Source organism: Cuculus canorus, chromosome 9 (assembly GCF_017976375.1).
Source record: "Cuculus canorus isolate bCucCan1 chromosome 9, bCucCan1.pri, whole genome shotgun sequence".
Classification (NCBI taxonomy): domain Eukaryota; kingdom Metazoa; phylum Chordata; class Aves; order Cuculiformes; family Cuculidae; genus Cuculus; species Cuculus canorus.
The window spans coordinates 21,602,586-21,621,378 of NC_071409.1; the positions used below are offsets into that span (position 1 = coordinate 21,602,586).

The 18,793-nt window shown below is 37.1% G+C and overlaps 1 protein-coding gene across 2 annotated transcripts in view; it reads left to right on the top strand.

Annotated features, from left to right (window-relative positions):
• The window catches only part of ZBBX (zinc finger B-box domain containing), a 41,191-nt gene extending 23,241 nt beyond the window's left edge, over positions 1 to 17,950 (top strand). Inside the window, exons 7-20 of one of the 2 annotated variants that reach the window (XM_054075047.1) lie at positions 1,022 to 1,109; positions 1,709 to 1,822; positions 3,321 to 3,429; positions 4,795 to 4,843; positions 4,984 to 5,087; positions 11,984 to 12,151; positions 12,640 to 12,805; positions 13,667 to 13,787; positions 14,250 to 14,380; positions 14,598 to 14,701; positions 15,031 to 15,137; positions 16,047 to 16,078; positions 16,368 to 16,612; positions 17,814 to 17,950. In XM_054075047.1, the coding sequence (XP_053931022.1) occupies positions 1,022 to 1,109; positions 1,709 to 1,822; positions 3,321 to 3,429; positions 4,795 to 4,843; positions 4,984 to 5,087; positions 11,984 to 12,151; positions 12,640 to 12,805; positions 13,667 to 13,787; positions 14,250 to 14,380; positions 14,598 to 14,701; positions 15,031 to 15,137; positions 16,047 to 16,078; positions 16,368 to 16,612; positions 17,814 to 17,825 (1,550 nt within the window). In that variant the 3' untranslated portion in view covers positions 17,826 to 17,950. Of the gene's footprint in view, positions 1 to 1,021; positions 1,110 to 1,708; positions 1,823 to 3,320; positions 3,430 to 4,794; positions 4,844 to 4,983; positions 5,088 to 11,983; positions 12,152 to 12,639; positions 12,806 to 13,666; positions 13,788 to 14,249; positions 14,381 to 14,597; positions 14,702 to 15,030; positions 15,138 to 16,046; positions 16,079 to 16,367; positions 17,416 to 17,813 lie in introns of those variants that run through there. The other variant, XM_054075046.1, reaches the window with a different exon arrangement.
• Positions 17,951 to 18,793: the final 843 nt, after the last annotated feature.

Genomic DNA, 18,793 nt, shown 5'->3' on the forward strand with positions numbered 1-18,793 from the left:
AAGTTCTGTGGCACTGAGTGTTTTACCTGTTTGTAATGGGCCATTAACATGCATGTCCTGACGGATGGAGGTATTATTGGTATTATTTGGACACATTTTAACAGTATTATCATCATTTTTGGGTTTATGTTTTAGCAGGCAGCTGAGCTTTTGTTCTTGAGCTGTTATAGGTTTGATGTATTTGAAATACTAAGTTTCTCCACATCATTTTGGTTAGATCCTGCTTTCAGCTGGAATCTATTAGCCCACAGTCGAAGGACACTTTCCAAACGTCCTGTCAGCTGTAAGTTTCTGGACTATAAAGTATTTTTGTCTTTACTATATGCATTTCAGCAGCACAAGTAAATGTTCATCTTTGGCATTGTGCTTAGAATCAAGTATTGGCATGTTTTTTCCAGCAGCCTGCTTAGGCTGTGCTAGTTCTACAGCAAACATTCTAGCGGAGGGAGTGTACGGATGTTAAGCTTCAGTTTGGATTCCGTACTGTATGAACTTGCTTCTTGGAAGAGTATCTTACAACCCAGGGATAAGAATTGTCTTTAAAATTCCACTGTCTTGAAGGTTTGAGAATAGCAATAACTCTGCTCTGCAAGTTATCATGTTCTTTTGTATCAGTTTGTGAAAGACAGAAAACATTTATCTTTCTTTCCAAATCATTTGACATGGTTTGACTCCACAGCCACTGATACAGTCTTCTTCTCTGTGCTTTCCATATGTCTGGTTTAAGAAAGCTGTGTTTTATTTAATATTAAACTACTTTCATTGAACTTAAGGAATTGCCTGAATGAAACAGACAAGTAAACCTTTTCCCTGGTGTCATAAATATAATTTCAGTTATATGTAAATTAGATTTTCTCCAAGATTGTGTTGGCACTTCAGATAAACAAATTTTGCGCTCCAGTTCTTCCCTTCTATACACTAATATTTTTGTATTTGCTACTGGTTTTTACTCCTTTAATTTCAATTGAGTTCCTGTTTCAACAGGTTGCTCACTGTAGATCATTGAAATTCTTTTTTGTAGAAAAAATTATACTGGGAATCATGAACATTAAAGACCTTGTAATACTTCCAGACTCAAAATCTTTAACCTCAGTGAGATTCAAAGCAAAGTAAGTGCCTTTTATCTGACTGTGACAAAGATATTTTTTTCCATCATTTATAATATGTTTTAATGCAACGTTAAGTAGAAGAGCTTATTTGTGTAAGAGCAAGAAAAATCATGATGTGTTTATTTTCTATTATTTTCCCTAGGCTTTTATTCTTAAGCTTTTCGTTTCTTAAGATTTAATCTATTTTCTGAGTAAGTTATACGTCTCGTAATACTGTATATCTACCATATATACACTGTAAACAAATGATACTAAAGGATTCACTGGGATGATTTCTTTTAATATAATTAAGCAACATTTTTTTCTGAATACCAATGCAACTGTATCAGTTTTATGTTGGCCACTCTAAAGCTGATATTGCAGTAGCCGCATCACTGTTGGCATACCCCTATGTAATGAGATATTTTTGGGTACAGGGAGCTTGCAACCACCCTGGCCTAAATTTTGCAGAACTTTTCTCTGTCTTGCTGGAAGACAGAATAGTAACTTAATGATATTTTTTTCACCTTTTTTGTTTTTTTTTCTTGCAGCTTTAAACTTCTTCAGCTACTTTACTATCTTTCATGTAATTTCTAATGAATATTTTACTGCTTTTCCAGAACTGTCAGAGAACTGCAGTTGGAGAAAGTGAGGTTAGAAGCAGAAAACGGAGAGATGGAGAAGAAATTACGACAACTACAGTCAAAAATGAGCAGAGAAAAAGAAGAGAGAAAGTAGGTTAAATTTCTATTCAAAAGAAGGATTCCAATGAGATGCTCCCTCCACACCTCTCCCTGTCCCAGATGGGATCTCTTGCTGAGTTTGGAGTTCACAATAGTGTTTAATCTCCTCTTTCCAATCTTTCTTCCCAATGATGAACTTGCTACTCTATTGATTTCTTATTTTTAAGATCCCATCTGAAATGGGGTAATCCTTCAGTGGCAAAGAGCCCTTTTCCTCATTTATTCCCTCTTCTCCGTTTTTCCCCCATCTGGTTAGATTTGTCGCTTCAGTTTTAAAGCAGGAAACAGAAAGTGGTTTTTCTTGCACTGTTTTAGTCTTATGAAAGATGTGTCCAAACAGGACGCTGTTGCTTTGATCCGCTTTGCATGCATCTATGTAGCTTCTTAGAAAGACACTTTTGGTGTGATGGGAAAGGTGGTGTGGAAAATAAGGATGATGTAATGAAGCAGGTGTTAAGGTGGAAGTTTAAATCTCAGCTTTGTTACTGTCTCACTCTGCATGTTAACTAATGTCTGCAACATCTGCTTCTATTTCTCTGCATTTCTGCTCGACATTATCTTGCCACTGAACATAAAAGTGCCTTGGATACCTTGTGTCTTAGTATTGATAATGCTAAGGGTCTGCTGTTTTGTAGCTCAGCAAACATTTTCTTGAGCTGTTGAGGCAGTATTTTCCAGATAGTGCATGGCATTTTTTCCCCCATTATTGTTCTCATGCAGTTGTTGTTGTATTGTTCTCATGGCCTTGTACCTGCAAACCTTGGCAGTGGTGTTATGGTGAGTTCAAATGACAGGTGTCATTGGCATTTGCACCACTGGTGGGCAAACCATCCATCCTCCCTCCTACATGTTTTCCTTACTCCTTATTCTGTACACTGTACTTTATTTTGCAGTATGTTTGGTTTCCTGTAAAATACAGTAGATCAGTCATTTGAATACTTACTGCACATTGTGCAGTAGTGTATAATGCAGTGTGCTAGAGCAAATAATCACAGTTTAATCTCCCTTCATCTTCAGTTCTTACCCACTATCTTCCATGTTTGTCATAGTAGTCAATATCTATTCACTGAATTCTTAATTGTAGGTGTGTGTTATTAAAAGGTGCTACTTTTTAGCTGTGCTGGATGAATGCCCTATAGTAAATTGTGGCAACAAAGATTTATCCAAAGTGTACTTCTGTTACATTTTTATTGTTCCAAAACCAACCTTAGAGGATGGATGAGATTTTCTCACATTTAAAAACTCGGACCAATTTGATGGTCAAACAGAAGTACTTTCTTATACATCTGATGTTTTTACTACTATTAAAGTAGTAGTGAAGCAGATTTCAAATTGAAGGGAGGTGTTTGTGTTTGGGGAATTGATGATCTTGTTAACAGGTATTTCATTTGTGTGATGCTCTGTTCTTATTTAAAAACCTGAAGGAAAACTTTTATTTTTGCTTACAGAGTACGTAATTTTTAATTTTTTTCTTGCTCTTGGTTCATAGGAAATCACGTGCTTATCATTGGAAATCTGGACAGGCAGGACCAATGACCATTCAAGCCCAAGCTTTATCACAAAGCAAAAGAAACAATAATAAGGTAGCATGTTTGCAGGTAAAGCTATTTAAAACAAAACAAGATGTACAACATTTATGCCATGGATCATAGAAATTTTAAATATTGTAGAAATAAAAGGTTAACCACCTTCTGAGTAAAATTTCTGATTGTTTATTTTTCCATGCCAAGCATATTTTTCACTTTGAGCTAGAGGAACATCAAGTTCTGTTATTTTTTTTTAATTGCAGTAGATAGCAAACTGTCATTTCTTCTACAGATTTAATATTGTAAGAGTTTAGTTTGGTAGTGATGGAAGTAATTGGGAGCCTGCCTTTCAAATGTCTAATGTCCACTATGAATCTCATATACAAGGCTTCACATGTAGTTTTGAGTTTCTGGAGACCCATGCAAATTGGACTGAGTGGGACATAAAAAGAGGGACTTCTCTTACCATTTTTTTTTTCTGGAAGCCGTACAATGTATGCTAAGCTGAAATGAGAGCTGTTAATTAAGAGACACTATTTGAGACAGACTGAAATAAAGCTCCTATAACTCTGAAGAGAAAAACAGACAACGACAACTTCAGACTAAGCTGTCGGAGTTGCTATTTGAAATCTTTTGAAGCAGCAGCAGCTTGGTGCGAAGGTCTTCTCAGCCAATACACTCAATTTCAATAAAATTGCCTAGTTGCATGCATGTGAGTAGAAGAGAGGATCAGAATAGAAAGATTTTATTTAACTCACCTCTTTCTCTTTCCTTTTCTCTGAGACAAATAACTCATAGCTGTTCCTACTTCAAAGACTTCAGATTTCAGTGGTGATGGCTAAGGAGAAGCAGCACAGGGCAGAATTTTCAAAAGGCCAAAATTAAAATGCCTGCAGCTGCATAAGAGTGTGTGTGTTGGGGGAGTGAGGGTGCAATGTGGACTGTTTGCAGGGAAAAAAATGAGGAGGAAAAATGTTGAAAATTATTATTTACTGTGTTGCTAATTCATGGAAAGGTAAGGGCAAGAAGCAGAAGGAAAAAAAACCCACCGTCCTCTCCTCCCCAACAAACTATAGATACGTGCAGATTATGTGTGCAGTAGACTTCACTGGTTGACATTTAGGCTTAAGTCACTTGGTTATGAAAGTTCTGCTGGTCTGTGTTTGTGGAAGACACTTGCTACGTATCAGGCTGGGAAAACAAAGACAGGGTCATTTCATGAATGGGGAGGAAATCTGGTCACAGACTTATTGGCTGCCTTGAGCAATGCATACAGTTTGCTCTTTAAATACATGCTTAGTGATTTTCCTAGAAACAGTGACATTTTAATTCCATAAAAGTTACGCTTTTAATTTTCATTAGCACCTTATATATATATGTAAATGTATATATCTATATATGTAAATGTATATATATAATTAATATTCTTCCATATAGGTTTCTTCAGGAAAAGTGAAGTTGCAAATACTCAAAGAACAGATTCAAGGTAAAGGCATCTTTGTTAACTAAATAAAAACTTGCAAACTTTTGGCAGAGTACCTTATTGTTGGAGGTTGCTGCAGTTAACCCATGAAGAAATCAGAGACTGAAGTACTGGGTTTGCTGTTGGTTTTTTTTTTTTCCCAGTGAAAGAACCATTTGAGCATGAAAAAGCGAATGCTATAGCTCATGAAAAATCTGAAGCGAAGGGGATAGCATGTGGACTATGTGAAACTAAGAATGCGCTACTGGTAAGTAAATGGTTTAAAAGTTACATTATATCAACAGAATATAATGTGTACATACAGTAGCTGTGTGGCAGTGTATATACATATGTATATTATATAGTGTAATATACTGCAAAATGAATTACCTTGGGTTTGTCCAGGTAGTAAACTGTGTGTGGTCTGCACAGACAAGCTGTCAGACCTGGAATTTACTTCCAAGCTTCTCTACGAAAAGAAAAGATATATGGGGGGAAAAAAAAAAATACGGAAATACATATGTGCATGCCTAAAACACAGGTGCAGGCCTAAATATTACCTTAACTTTCTGTGTGTTAGCTTGTCTGTGCAACACAGTTGTATCATGGTAGTCTGTGGAAGTCGTCATATTAGCTGCTTCTGCACAAAGGATTCATTTTGATAGCAGTATTGCTACTTCTGAAATGTTAAGGTCAAGGAGCTCATTTGAACTTTTAGCCTTAGAATTTCTGGTCAAATAGTGTTTTGTACCTTATTTCTGCAGTTTGTTCTTCTAGGAAAAATAAGACTTCTTTAAGAGATGCTGTATCAACTATGAGACGTGCAGCAACTGAAAAGCAGCAAAAAATTACTGACATATTTGGATTAATTTGTGCCTACTTTATTTAAATTTCTTTCTGGAATTGAAATGATAGTACTAGTTTTGCTCATCTGTTTCCGAAGACATGTTGGTGGCATTCACTTTAATTCTAGGATTTCTCACTGTGGTAACTACTTAGTGTGTGTAAGATAAAAGGAGGTTTTATATGCTCATTGCCTTGAATGGCAAGGAAAGATTAAATGATTGTTATCGCAATTGTGTACCAGATCTTTAACAGGGAGTATCTTTAAACTGTATCCTATTAATTTGCCTAGTGTGTGAATGTGACTGAAGAAGACTGATCTCTTAACTAAAGAACGCTACCATACGATTAAAGTAAGATGTATGGTTGCAGGCAAGTAGTGCAAAATTGGGTGGTCCATGCATATTTTGTATATTTAAATACTTTGATAAGCACCAGGGCACGTTCTTGATTCTGACTGCTTTCTGAGCTCATGCTTGCTGGTGACGTTAGACTGGAAATCAGGATTATCAGGTATGTGGGGATTTATATTTAGCAGGGAGATTTTACTTTTTAGCAAGTGTAAATACGAAACCTAGTCTCCAGAATAGGATGCAGCCTCATCCTATTAGATTGTTAAAGTAACTTGTGCAAATACAGTAGTTCCATTGTTGAATAAAAACCCAACATCTTTATTCTAAAGTAGTGCCTCTCTTGGAAAGATTTCCCCTCCCGCTCGCAGTAAATGTCCTCAGGTATTTTTACTGCTTTTATGGCAAATTAAACCAGACAAGCTGCTAACACTCATAGAATCGTAGAATCACAGAATCACCAGGTTGGAAAAGACCTCTTGGATCATCGAATCCAACCATTCCTATCTGACACTAAACCATGTCTCTGAGCACCTCATCCACCCATCCCTTAAACACCTCCAGGGATGAGGACTCCCCGCCCTCCCTGGGCAGCCTCTGCCAGCCCCCCATGACCCTTTCTGTGAAAAATTTTTTGCTGATGTCCAGCCTGAACCTCCCCTGGCGGAGCTTGAGGCCATTCCCCCTTGGAATCATAGAATCACTAGGTTGGAAGGGACCCGCTGGATCATCAAGTCCAACCATTCCCTTGTCCTGTCACCTGGGAGAAGAGCCCAGCTCCCTCCTTTCCACAACCTCCTTTCAGGCAGTTGTAGAGAGCAATGAGGTCTCCCCTCATCCTCCTCTTCTCCAGGCTAAACACCACCAGGTCCCTCAGCCTCCTCCTAACCCTTGTTCTCCAGCCCCTTCTCCAGCCTCATTGCTCTTCTCTGGACACGCTCCAAACAAAAAGCACAGATTTTTTTTATTTATGTGGCTATTTTAAACGGTTCTCCTTAGAAATTTAAATTAAAAGAAAAAAAAAATCGATCTTCTGCTATAGGTTATAATTTTTGGATTTTAAATTTCTCTTACCGGGCGTCAGAGCGACCGGGATTTCGCTTCCTTTGACTGTTATATTTGATCCCCCCGTTTCCTTAGCGCTCCCTGCAGAATCGCTCTCCCGGCTGTCCGCCCCGTACATCCCTGTCCTTACCCCAGCCGGTACCTGGCGCTGCCCAACCGGCTCCCCGGGGACGCGCTGCTGCAGTTCCGAGCCGAGCCGCCAGGCGGCGCTGCGCCCCCGCGGGACCCACCCGGCCCCGCACCGCTGCTGCTGCCGCTCGCTCGCAGCTCGGAGTGTGAATTAGGGCAAGATGTGCTTCCCAGCGCTTCATCCCCGATCCAAGGGAGGCTTGTAGGTCAGGAATAGCGCTTGAGATCGGGACGACGTGGGTGGGTAACGCGGCGTTGCTTTAAAACCTGTTAGATAACAGAGGGGTTGCTGTCACACTGTCGCTTTCTTAGAATCATAGAACAGTTTGGGTTGGAAGGGATCTTAAAGATCATCCAGCTCCAACCCCTGCCATGGGCAGGGATATCCCACTGGCTCAGGCTGCCCAAGGCCCATCCAACCTGGCCTTGAACACCCCAGGGATGGGGCAGCCACAGCTTCCCTGGGCAACGTGTCCCGGTGCTTCACCACCCTCATGGTGAAGAAATTCCTCCTTATTTCTAGTCTAAATCTGCCCCTCTCCAGTTTATACCCATTCTCCCTGGTCCTATCCCCACAAGCCTTGATGAACAGCCCCTCCGCAGCTTTCTTGTAGCCTCTTCAGGTTCTGGAAGGTCACTATAAGGTCTCCTCAGAACCTTCTCTGAACAACCCCAACCCTCTCAGCCTGTCCTCGTAGAGAAGGTGCTCCAGCCCTCGCATCATCTTCGTAGCCTCCTCTCGACCCGTTCCAACAGCTCCATCTCCTTCTTACACTGAGGGTTCCAGAACTGGCCCCAATACTCCAGACAAAGTCTCACAAGAGAGGAACAGAGGGGCAGAATCCCCTCCCTCAACCTGCTGGCTGCGCTGCTTTTGGTGCAGCCACTGCTTCTTATTCAGTAGAAAGAGTTTTGGTTAAAAAGAGTTTTCATAGAAGCAAATAGCAAAACTATTTCATTGCAATGCTTATTGAAAAAAACCCCATCCTGCTGTCTTTTCTTGTGCCTTGATGGATTCTCTAGTTGTGCATGCCTCAGGAAATGAAGTGAAATAGAACCAGTGGTAGTGTTATGTGGTTGGAGATACATAAGAAATTGCTGGGTCAGGAGATTTTTACACAGGCTCTTTGGAATACTGCTATTGGTATAACATTTCAGACTTCCAAACTGTTGGATGTCAAGCAATTTAGAAAAAAAATAAGTTCTAAAAATGGCCAAAGGTGTTTGTTTATTAATCAGACCATTATATATCCTTGTGAGTACATTTAACAGTCTATGTTACTTGTAATTTAAATATAGTTGTAAGTTTGAAAATCTAAATTCCTACTTATAATTCTGTCTGCTCTTTCAGATGCCACTTTCAGCATTCTTGATTTTTTAATACTTGGATTCTACTCACAAAAGAATAAAATGCAATGAAAATAAAGAGTTGTACAGAGCAGTGGAGGCTTGCGTTGTGTGTGATTTTATTATTCAGCAGAGTACTATTCAGTTTCTATCATACAACTTGATGTCACATATCTATTATGAAATAATAAAAAATTTATAAGTTTTTAATTAGGGTAGTAAAGATTCATCCTCAAATTATTGTTTAACACTTAATTGTATAATACTGAAGTTTCTTGTGCTTTATATTTGTTTGTATTTTGTGAATGGGTTGTAAAAACTCTTTTTTTTCAAACAAATTGTAGCTGCATTTTGGATTTTATCTTTTGAATAAAACTACTCTTTTTGTTCTCCAATGTTATTCCAATTTTTATTTAGAAAAATGCCATGATCTGACTTTTAAAAATACTTTTCAGATATATGTTATTATGCTCTCTTTCCTTTTCCTTCATTCTTATGTTGATAATAACTACTTTATAGCTGGACTTAGTGAATCAAAGAAAAGTGGATGGGAACATTTTTATGAAACAAATGTTTGGATTTGTATATCATTTTCATGATAACAAAGAATCATAGTTATTTTAACATGAAACTGCAAGTTTATATAAACACAGAAAATGAAAATAGAGTTTTGATTAAGTGAAAGTTGATTTAACTATATCCATTCTACCATATAAGAGTTTCCTGAAGGTAAATTTTGCTTTTTGATGATGTCACTGGATATGTCATTCTGTTATCCCGCTAAAATTTATTTGATTATCTCATTCTTTCTTCCCAGAAGTATAGTCCTTTTAGAACGGTGGTATATTGTCAAAGCTATTGGTGTCATAAATATGCCCTTGTCAAAATAATCCTTACTTATAGTCTGTTAGTAGAAAGATTACATCATTTGATGGAAAAACTTCAAGAGAGAATTTAAGGCAGTTACTGAAGGATGCACCAACCTGTGAGTCACGAAAAGCCAGCGATAAATAATCTTTTTGGGATGATGTGCTATCCTGAGTTAGGCAGTAGATATGAAAGTTTTTCTGTGAGCTGTTTTGCATGGGTATAAAAATAATTCACCACACGCATCTAAATGCAGACTGCTTAGGGTTCCTTTTTTTTTAATATACTGTAGCAGATCTTTTAAACCTAGGACTGAAATCTGGGTGGTAGCACTAGTGAGATAAGAGTGATAAATCTTGACATTTATAATGTGTTATCTTTCAGGCCTTTTTCTTTTAAAGGGATAAGCCACTTATCTCATTTTTGGTGGTAAACAAACTGTATTGAGATGCCGGAGGTTTATTTGTAGGGATTAAAGGTCATACAGCAGTGCAGTGGAAGAATACAAGGATTTAAATGGAGAATCATGGAATGCTGTGATCATTCCATCTGTGTCAGGAGTATTCCAGTTTAGCTGTGATGATCCTCTCCACCTTCTCCTCCCTCCCTTTTACCCTCCTTGTCTTCCCTCTTTTCTTCAAACCTACTCTGAAACTAATCAGAAACTGCCTCTATTAATAAAGGGAGCTAACAAAAGAGTATAGGAAGCAGAGCGATGCAAAAAGTGTTTTTTTCTGTTTGGAATAGAAAACAGTAGCTGTAGTTCAGTATTTTCAAAGGGGGAAAGGATATTGCAGTCCAGCCGAGGTTATGTAATTCTAGATCTAGAACCTTAGCTGTCTGAGTGAGGAGGAAAGACTGTTTTTAAAGAAATTATGCAATAGGAAATTTCAAGGCAGTCACTCTAGATGTGAGAATCCAGAGAAGTGCTTTCCAGCTTTCTTGATGGGGCATATTGCTTCTGCCTCCTTCCTGCCCTCTTCCTGACTGCTGCTTTGGAAAGAGTAGTAGGTTGATTAGGCATCAAAGTAGGAGAAAAGTAGTGTCTGCATTCAGCTGCTGGAGAGTTTAACATGAAGGCAGAACAAATAAGCTTTGTAAGTGTTCTCTGAAATTAGTTTTGCAACTCTTTCTTAAATATTTTGAAACAATTGAGCAAAATATGAATGAAGCTGTTAGCGTTGTTTAAACAAATAATACAGCAGGGTGAATCTTTCAAATATTGATCTGCTGTTATATACCGTGTGCCAGGGTACCAAAAAGAACCATATATAATGCAGTTATGCCTGCTCAAAGAGACCAGGTGTGTCAAGCTACATCAATAAAATTATCTCATTCACAGGAATGTGACTTCTACTTTAACGTTAAGATTTTCTTTATGCGGTGGAAAAGAAATCATCACAATGTTTAGCTATGTATTTTTGAATGCATTTGCTGCAAGAAACAAAATGGGCCAAAGAGAAGGACAAGTACAGAGAGAAATGCCCCTCTTTCTCTAAGTGTGTGCTTCTGTGACCTCAATGTGTGTTAGCAACACTGTTGTCAGTTATGGATGATTATGGACTACTGGGATAGAGGAAAACAAAGCACACAAATTCATACAGTAAACTTTGAGCTGTATTCATCCTATATTGCGGTATAGGAATCAGAGGAAGACTGCAAAAGGAAGAACGTAACTACTATGTGAAGCAGTTCATCTCCATGCATGCTCCCTGACATGTCACAAGTATCGTTTAATGTGCCACCAGCAGCTGCAAAGTCACTGGATCCCTTGTAGTGTAGAGTGGGGGGTAAAGGAGGAGTTGAGAGTACATTCTGGTTTTGCAGTGGTTGCTTGACATCTTTAATGCTTTCTGATTATGTTTTCTGCCTGTGCCTTTACTGCTCTTGTGCCTTAATTGAGGATTTTATAGACAAAGGATGTTTTCTTCTGGTCTTTGTGCATAGGAAGAGAGTGCAGGGAAAGGATGAGCATAAACGTTTTTGTTTGATAATCATTCAAGGGTTGACGATCAAAACCTTTATATTACATTTCTGCAGTAATTTTCTTCTGTTCTAATGGAGGTTGTGAATCAGTAAAGTGCCAGTGTGAGTAAAACTGATATTTTCCTTCTGTAGCTGTTTTCAGTCGTTCTCATCTAATTCTTAATAGTTTGGACTTCCCTGGACTTTTTTTTTTTTGTGTGTGAGGACAGGTGAACAGGTATTCCAGTTAGTTCCTTCAGTGTACATTTCCTCTTGTTGACCTTTGCAGATGTGCTTCTGTCTACTCGAAAGCTTCATTAAGCAGAACTTCATTAGTAAAGTACATAGCTCATAAATTTCTTTAAATGTTATATGCTGCATAAAATGCCTCACTTAGTCTGTCCTGTGTAGTACCTAATGGAATATTATGGAATTTTTGCTCACTCATTTGCACACTATTGATTATTGAAATTATTATGTGCTTCTGTCACCGTCTGTCTTCAATATGTGGTTACCTACCTGCTTTTAATATGATGTTTGGTGGAATGTTTGAGTAAGGTTAGAATAAATTAATGATTTCATAATATTTCATTAACAGACAGAAGCCAATATACATGCAGGAAAATTGCAAGCTGTTGATCACTTCATCAAGGACGTAAATCTGAATGAATCAAAAATTAATCACAAGCAGAAGGAAGTAAATAGCAAGCATCGAGTCACCTCAGACAAGTTTTCATCTCTCCTAGCTCCAGCAGGTGTTGCTGAGGTAGTGTACAGTTTGGGGAGAAAAATAATTCTTTTTGTTTAGGACATCTTAGGTGGAGTGGAGTCAGTTTTTTTCTGCACTGTGCTAAGATAGAGATCGAGCTGTCAGACTTGCACAGTCCGTTGACCCCTGATTGTGTCTGTCAACCTAACGTCATTCTGCACATGAGGTGTGGGTTATCCATGGCTCCTGCTTTCTGCCTGCTAAAAGCATTTAACTTAAGTGTTTGGTTTGTGTGCTTATATAAACTTTTTTTGTTTTTTTTTTTTGTTGTTGTTGTTTTTTTATTTTACTCTTGATAGACCATTACAATTTGGTTGTGAGCAAGACCATGTAAAAACTGAATGATCTTGATTATCAGGGTAGCTAGACTAAGCCTAGAAAATATTTCTATTGACAATACTAAACATGTTATTGCTGTCTGGTGTAACTGGGGGGACGATTACCGTCAGAAGTGCTGTATTAAGTATGTTGTGGAACTGATTTAGGAACTGTCCTCAGAATCAACTTGTACAGGCCTTGAAAATCAGGAGAAAGAGTTATTACTAAATGGTACATTTAATGAGGAAGAATCTGCAAAGTCTTTTCAGGAAGTTTTACTTCAGTGGAGGAAAGGTAATCAAGAACAACCGCATGCCAAAGACGTCCTATCAGGTATGATTTTTTTTTCTGTTCTAATTAGGTTTTAAGAACATTAGGAGCCATTTGGGTGAGTTAGCAGATTTTTGATTAGTGAAGGTAGCTGTTTTGTTAGAATAGTAAGTATTTCTTCTTAAGTTTTCTCTCTGTGTTCCTTTATAAATTAACAAAATTAACACAATTTTTTAAAAGTATGCGGATTAGTGCTTATCTCAGTTCTTGAAATGAACTGTGGCATTGGCGAGATTGTTTAGCTTGGGTCCCTGTAATTTTCTACAGCATTGTATCTCATGTGAAACTTCAGTGTGCTCAAGCATAAAGTCACAACTTTTAATTGAGACAAGGAATGTGCATGTCTCAGGATGTTGTGTGTTGTACCAAAGTACATTTTCTTCTTGCCTTCCAGAGGCTCTTGGTATTTCTTTGTTCCAGTGAAAAGATGCAATCAGTTGAAATGTTCATGGAAAAAACCCCTCTTATCTGATTGGATTTGTGCAAGCTAACTCTTTCCTCTTGTCCATGGATGATGTTTTTACTTTGTGTATTTTTGTACAACAAAATATTATACTGATTTCTTTCCTGTGATATGGTGGGATTTTTTCTTTGGAGTCATGGTTTCCCATTCCTACCCTTTGCCTGATGCGATAATCTTCCTTTATGTCAGAAGTTGTGATAAATGAGTTTTTACTGGTTACCGGTACTACTGACTGTGTTGTGTAAATATAATACTGCTGGGCATTTAAATTCTGGAATTATGCAGAGATTTAGCAAGGCATAGGCTGCTAATGTGGCATTCATTCAAAAATAATGTAGTTAAATATCAAGTTTATAAATCTGAATAGCTGTATAATTTTTTTATATATGTAATTCTAATAGAATCTGTGGGAATTTGTGAGGTACAGACCAATCTTAATGTTCCAAAGGAACCTATCCAAATTGAATTCAAGAAGGATGGCCTGAGCTACATGGAGAAACTCTTGCTTAAGAAATACAGAAGGTATTGTTGAAGTTGCTGGTACTAAGTCAGAAATAGTAGCGTTAACAAAAATTCAGTTGAAACTTTTAAAATATTAAGTTATACTGTCAAGAGTTAAGGTGACTGTATACAGGGTGCTTTATTTTAATAAAATAACCATTATAATCAGACTTGATAACATGCAGAGGTATTATTTGGATGGATTCTTATTCCTATCCCTTTATTGTAGAATTTGAAGACTGATAATGATTTGGGGGCATTTGCTGCAGGAGTTTTATAGACAAAAGAAAGTACAATTTTCAGGGTACTTTCATGAACATTACAGAGTTGTTTTGTTAGTTCCTGAGGTGGGAAGTAATCTCAGTGAAATTAGGAAGAGCTGCTGCTTTTCAGCAGTAGTTCATACTGCTGCAGGAAGTAGTGTGGTGTTTTGTTTACTTGTTTGTTTTTAATGACAGTGATTGATTTCTTTTCCTTTTTTAGAACTCCTGTTGATCAAATTTCTGGTAGTTGCAATAAAGATTTAAGGCCTGTGCAAACACTGAGTGTACATCAGGCTGGGATTGGAGGAGATGGAGAAGGAGATGATGGTGATGAAGTCGATGACTTAACAGGTGTAATAGATCTCTGTTTATTGAATCTAACTACTATTTCTTGAGTTTGTTTATTTTTGCTATGATTGCTGTTATACGCATAAGCAGTTTCTGATTAAAGAAAGTAACATTAATGAAAGAAATTTATGATACTTCACAATAAGTAGAAGTTTTCGTGTTTGTAAGTGTATCTGGAGCAGCAAAAAATGAAATACATCACATTAATTATATTTTGTAGCTGAAGAGGTGAAGAGACATTGGGCATCTGTTTTTGTAGAGGAAGAACCAAACGCTATTTCTGAAAATGTTGAGTCCTATTTGAAGATTGAATTTCTTGATGATGTAAGTATGTAATGGAGGACTTCACAAATCTTCACGATTATCTGAAGTGATTTGTCTAAATGTTGATCTGTCAAATATTTAAAGTAGTAAGTGTTAAATAATTTCTAGTAAAAAAAATATTGATGCATTACCTTTTCCATACAAATGTGGAAGCCTCATCTTTCCAAATGTGTCCTGTAGTATTTTCCTGTTTTGTTCAGGCATTCTCACTATATAGAAATTACATAAAAATAAAATCTGCACGCTTTTAATCACTTGAGTTAATGTTCTTGGGAACTGTATCCTGTTGTTGAATGTGATTTTTTTTTTTGGTATTGTGTTTTAATTAGTCTTATGGCAAGGATTTGGAACTATCATCGGACTCTTTGTTGGTGGAAGCAGGGGTTATGAGAATGAATCAGCAAAGGAAAACAGAACCATTCAAGCAGTATGGAAGGTATCGGAAATGTAGATATTTGGGAGAGAAAAGAGAACAATCCTGTTTTCTGATTTAGTTGCTTTCCTAAAAAATAGCCACTTTTATTTGCAGACAGTCTCAAATGAAAGGGTAGAGGCCTAGATTATAAACAGTAAATTATTTTAAGGCATGAGTGAGATTTAAGATTTCTCACCCTTGGCACACGATGCAGACTGTGCTATTGTCATCACACTTAGTTACGGATTTCCCTTCCTTTATATTTCTTCCAAGATCCTGTCTATCATTGCTGGTTTTGTCCTTGAAAGTTCCTGTTTGAATGACTTAATGATTTGATCAATAATTTGTAAGACAGCCTAAGAACAGTTTGGCCATTTACAGGTGTACAACACGTTACCATTGACGTTAGTGAATAGTAAATTTGTGTCTTCCACTGTGTCAGGGAGTTACAAAGGTATGTTAATTGCCAGTAAGTAGAGTGACATCACTTTGAAATGTCTTTATTTTGTTTGCTTGATCATTCCAATGTTAAACCATATAGGATACATTTCTTTATATGTGTATGGCCTGAATTGCAGTTAGAATTTCTTTTGCATACTCTTATCTCAGTAGAAGCAGTTACTAGCATACAGACAAATCGTAATTGGTCAATGCTTTGTATTTTTAAGATGCTTGCACTCGACTGATCTTGTCATTCCAGGCAAAACTAGGACTCCTAAGAATTAATGATATGTGTGCAATTCTTTTGATCTCCCAAAATTTACTTATGATCAGATGTGATCTATTATGTTGTATTTTGTTCTTCTGTTCTGGTCTTTCCTCCTTCCTCTGTTTCAAAGTGGTTCAGCAGTTGCAGATCACAATGACACAGTACAGTCTCTTAATATCCGCAGCTGACACTCAATATTTTTTACCTCTTCCTCTTGACAGAAATCCTGTTTCTTCTAAAGAAGTACTTCAAGGTAAATTTGGAAAGTTGTTTTTATAATATACATAAGCTTATACAGTTTTATCAGTCTCATATAGGATGTGGTCCTCAACTACAATGGTTGCCTCCCCAAAATAACTGAAGATCATTAAATTATGTGTCATTCCCTGAGCTTTTTATGTTGGCATGTCTCGGTAGCAGACAGGAAGCTGATGCAAGTTTAAGTTCATGAAGAAAATATAGTAGATTTGCAGGTTATAATTCATATTCATTTCCATTAAAAAAGATTATTGTAATGATTTTTTTTTTTGGTATACTTTTAGAAAAAATGGTTGTCTGCAGTCCTGAAAGAAATACAGTTCAGAAAGAGAGTGTGAAACAAAAGACTATGAGAAGATCACTTAGCTTCTGTGAACTGCCTGAGAAGATTTCTAGTCCTACTGAACTAATGAGCAATAAATATCTCCCTGAGACACAACGACAGAAAACCAGTAAAGATTTGCAAGAACTGGACAGTGTCTGCAATAGCCAGAGTCTGGTTTTGCCTATAATTACAAAGTCTTCAGTGGTAAAATATTTATCTTTGATTGCTCAATAAATAAACTATATTGCCTAGTCTACTTTCCTAGTTTAGCTTAAGGCAATGTACTATGTTGCTGAATCAGTTGAGAGGTAGTGATAGTGTATGGTTACCATGAAATATTCTACCGCTTTTCCCCATTCTCCTCCAGCTCCCCTCCTCACCACAAAGCAATCAAGAGTACAGTTTTAATCAGAGGATTGTCACTGCCTACTATATTTCTTCTGTAGGAGATGAAGGCTTCTGTACTTTCCAATTTGTAGGCAATCTTCTCTTGATATTCAAAAAGAAGCAAAAGAAAGAATAGACTGGTCTTGGATAAAAAAAATGTGCATCAGGGGAGAAGACAGCTCTTCCCATGTTGGTATCAAGGTCACTTCACCTCTTGGTTGAATGACAAAAAATATAGATACTTGTAACTAACCTCAGTTATTCAAATGTACTTTTGCTGAATATCAAATTGAAAGCAAAATCATGGAGGAGGTTGGCAAATTAGATTTGGAGCCATTGTTAAACAGTATAACTTTAGTTGATGTACACAAAGGTAAGTGAGAACAAACAAATCATCGAAGTTTTTTGGTTTTAAGGTTTTAACTCACCATAGTCTATGATATCTCTGTTATATTGCCTTGGAGACTAAGTGGATGACTACAAACAGGGATGTTCCCCAAAGTTCTATCTGTCATTAGTTTCTTACTCTGATCTCGTAATTAGTAAAGGTGGTGAGACACTGAGATTAACTACATGCTATGTGACTGTAGTGGCTTCAGGATTCAGATGTTTGCAGTTGGTTGGGGGTTTTTTTTGTGTTTTTTTTTTTTTTTTTAAATGTTCATAATATTGAAATTACAGTTCAGTGTTGAACTAAACACTATTTGCAAATATTGCGTAGTGTAAGTGTGTCTCAGTTTCCTAGCTTACCTGATCTGGGATGTGTGATATCTCCATTAAGACACAATGGTGACAATGTTATTTACTTCCTATTTGTTTAAAAGGTGAAGATTCATGTAACAAAAACTGAGGTGAAAAATGAAATGTATTCACTTATATGTGTGCTTGCAATATACAGCAAAAGCTGTTTTCATGCCTTTTAGTTCTGCATATGTGAACATATGTCACTAAGTCTTAAAGCAGAGTAGCCTGAGGAATTCGAGGTGCTGAAAAATCTCTGTTGTATGTTTCTTTTAAGGGGCTGGGATGAATGCCAAACAGATGATGAGGAAGATATTCTGAAGGATAAGCGACCAGTTCTTGCATTACAATGAACATACGAAGACCTTAATGCAATTTCTATCTTTGCATATCATACAAAACCAAGAAGCAGACAGAGAAGTATCTTGAGTGTTGCTCAAGATATTATTTATTAATGATTATTTTGTAAATCTGTCAATAAATGCTTAAAAATCCCTTGATTTTGGCTTTTTATTAGTATGAAGAAGTAACAGAATAAAAGAAAATTGATCTTGTGCTATTATTTTTTATCCTTAATTTTTATTGAATACAAGATTCCTTGCCCACAGATTGAATTTTATGTCTCCAAATGCAGTTTTGCATTGCCAAGTTGAAAGGGAATGTGCAAGAGGTGTTAATGGAGTGTTCTTAAACCTGGGGCCTTGATGTGGCCAAGTTTATGTGGCGAGATGTACAGTAGAAAGTGTAATAGGTCTTGTATACTTTACTCCTTATCATGTATTTCACCACTAATAGACTTTGATTTTGAAGAATAGGAATTAACAGTTTAACACAGTATGTTTTACTTCTCCTGCTCCACTGCTTTCTTCCTAATTTCTGTAGGCATCTTCTACTAGCAGTAAACTTGGCACTTTCTGCTCAGAGATATTGATTCCCATCACTAAATTGGTTAATTATAATGTGTAGATAGTTTTAAGAAATTAATTTTGTTTATAGCCTCAAATGTTTAAAGACATCTTTGAAGGCTCATCTTGAAAACTTTGTGTTTCTGTGTTCAGAGGTGGCAAGTGACCTTCACTAATGTATCAGTGGAATCACTGAAATGTGTTGTTTAAGTTCTGACAATTAAACACACACTTGTTTGTATTCTCCCCACTCCACAGGACTCCAATGGAATATGCTTTTGTTGTCTGCCCCACTTCCCTCTCACCGCAGTTATGCACCACTATTAGAAAACATAGATAGATAGTAATCTTT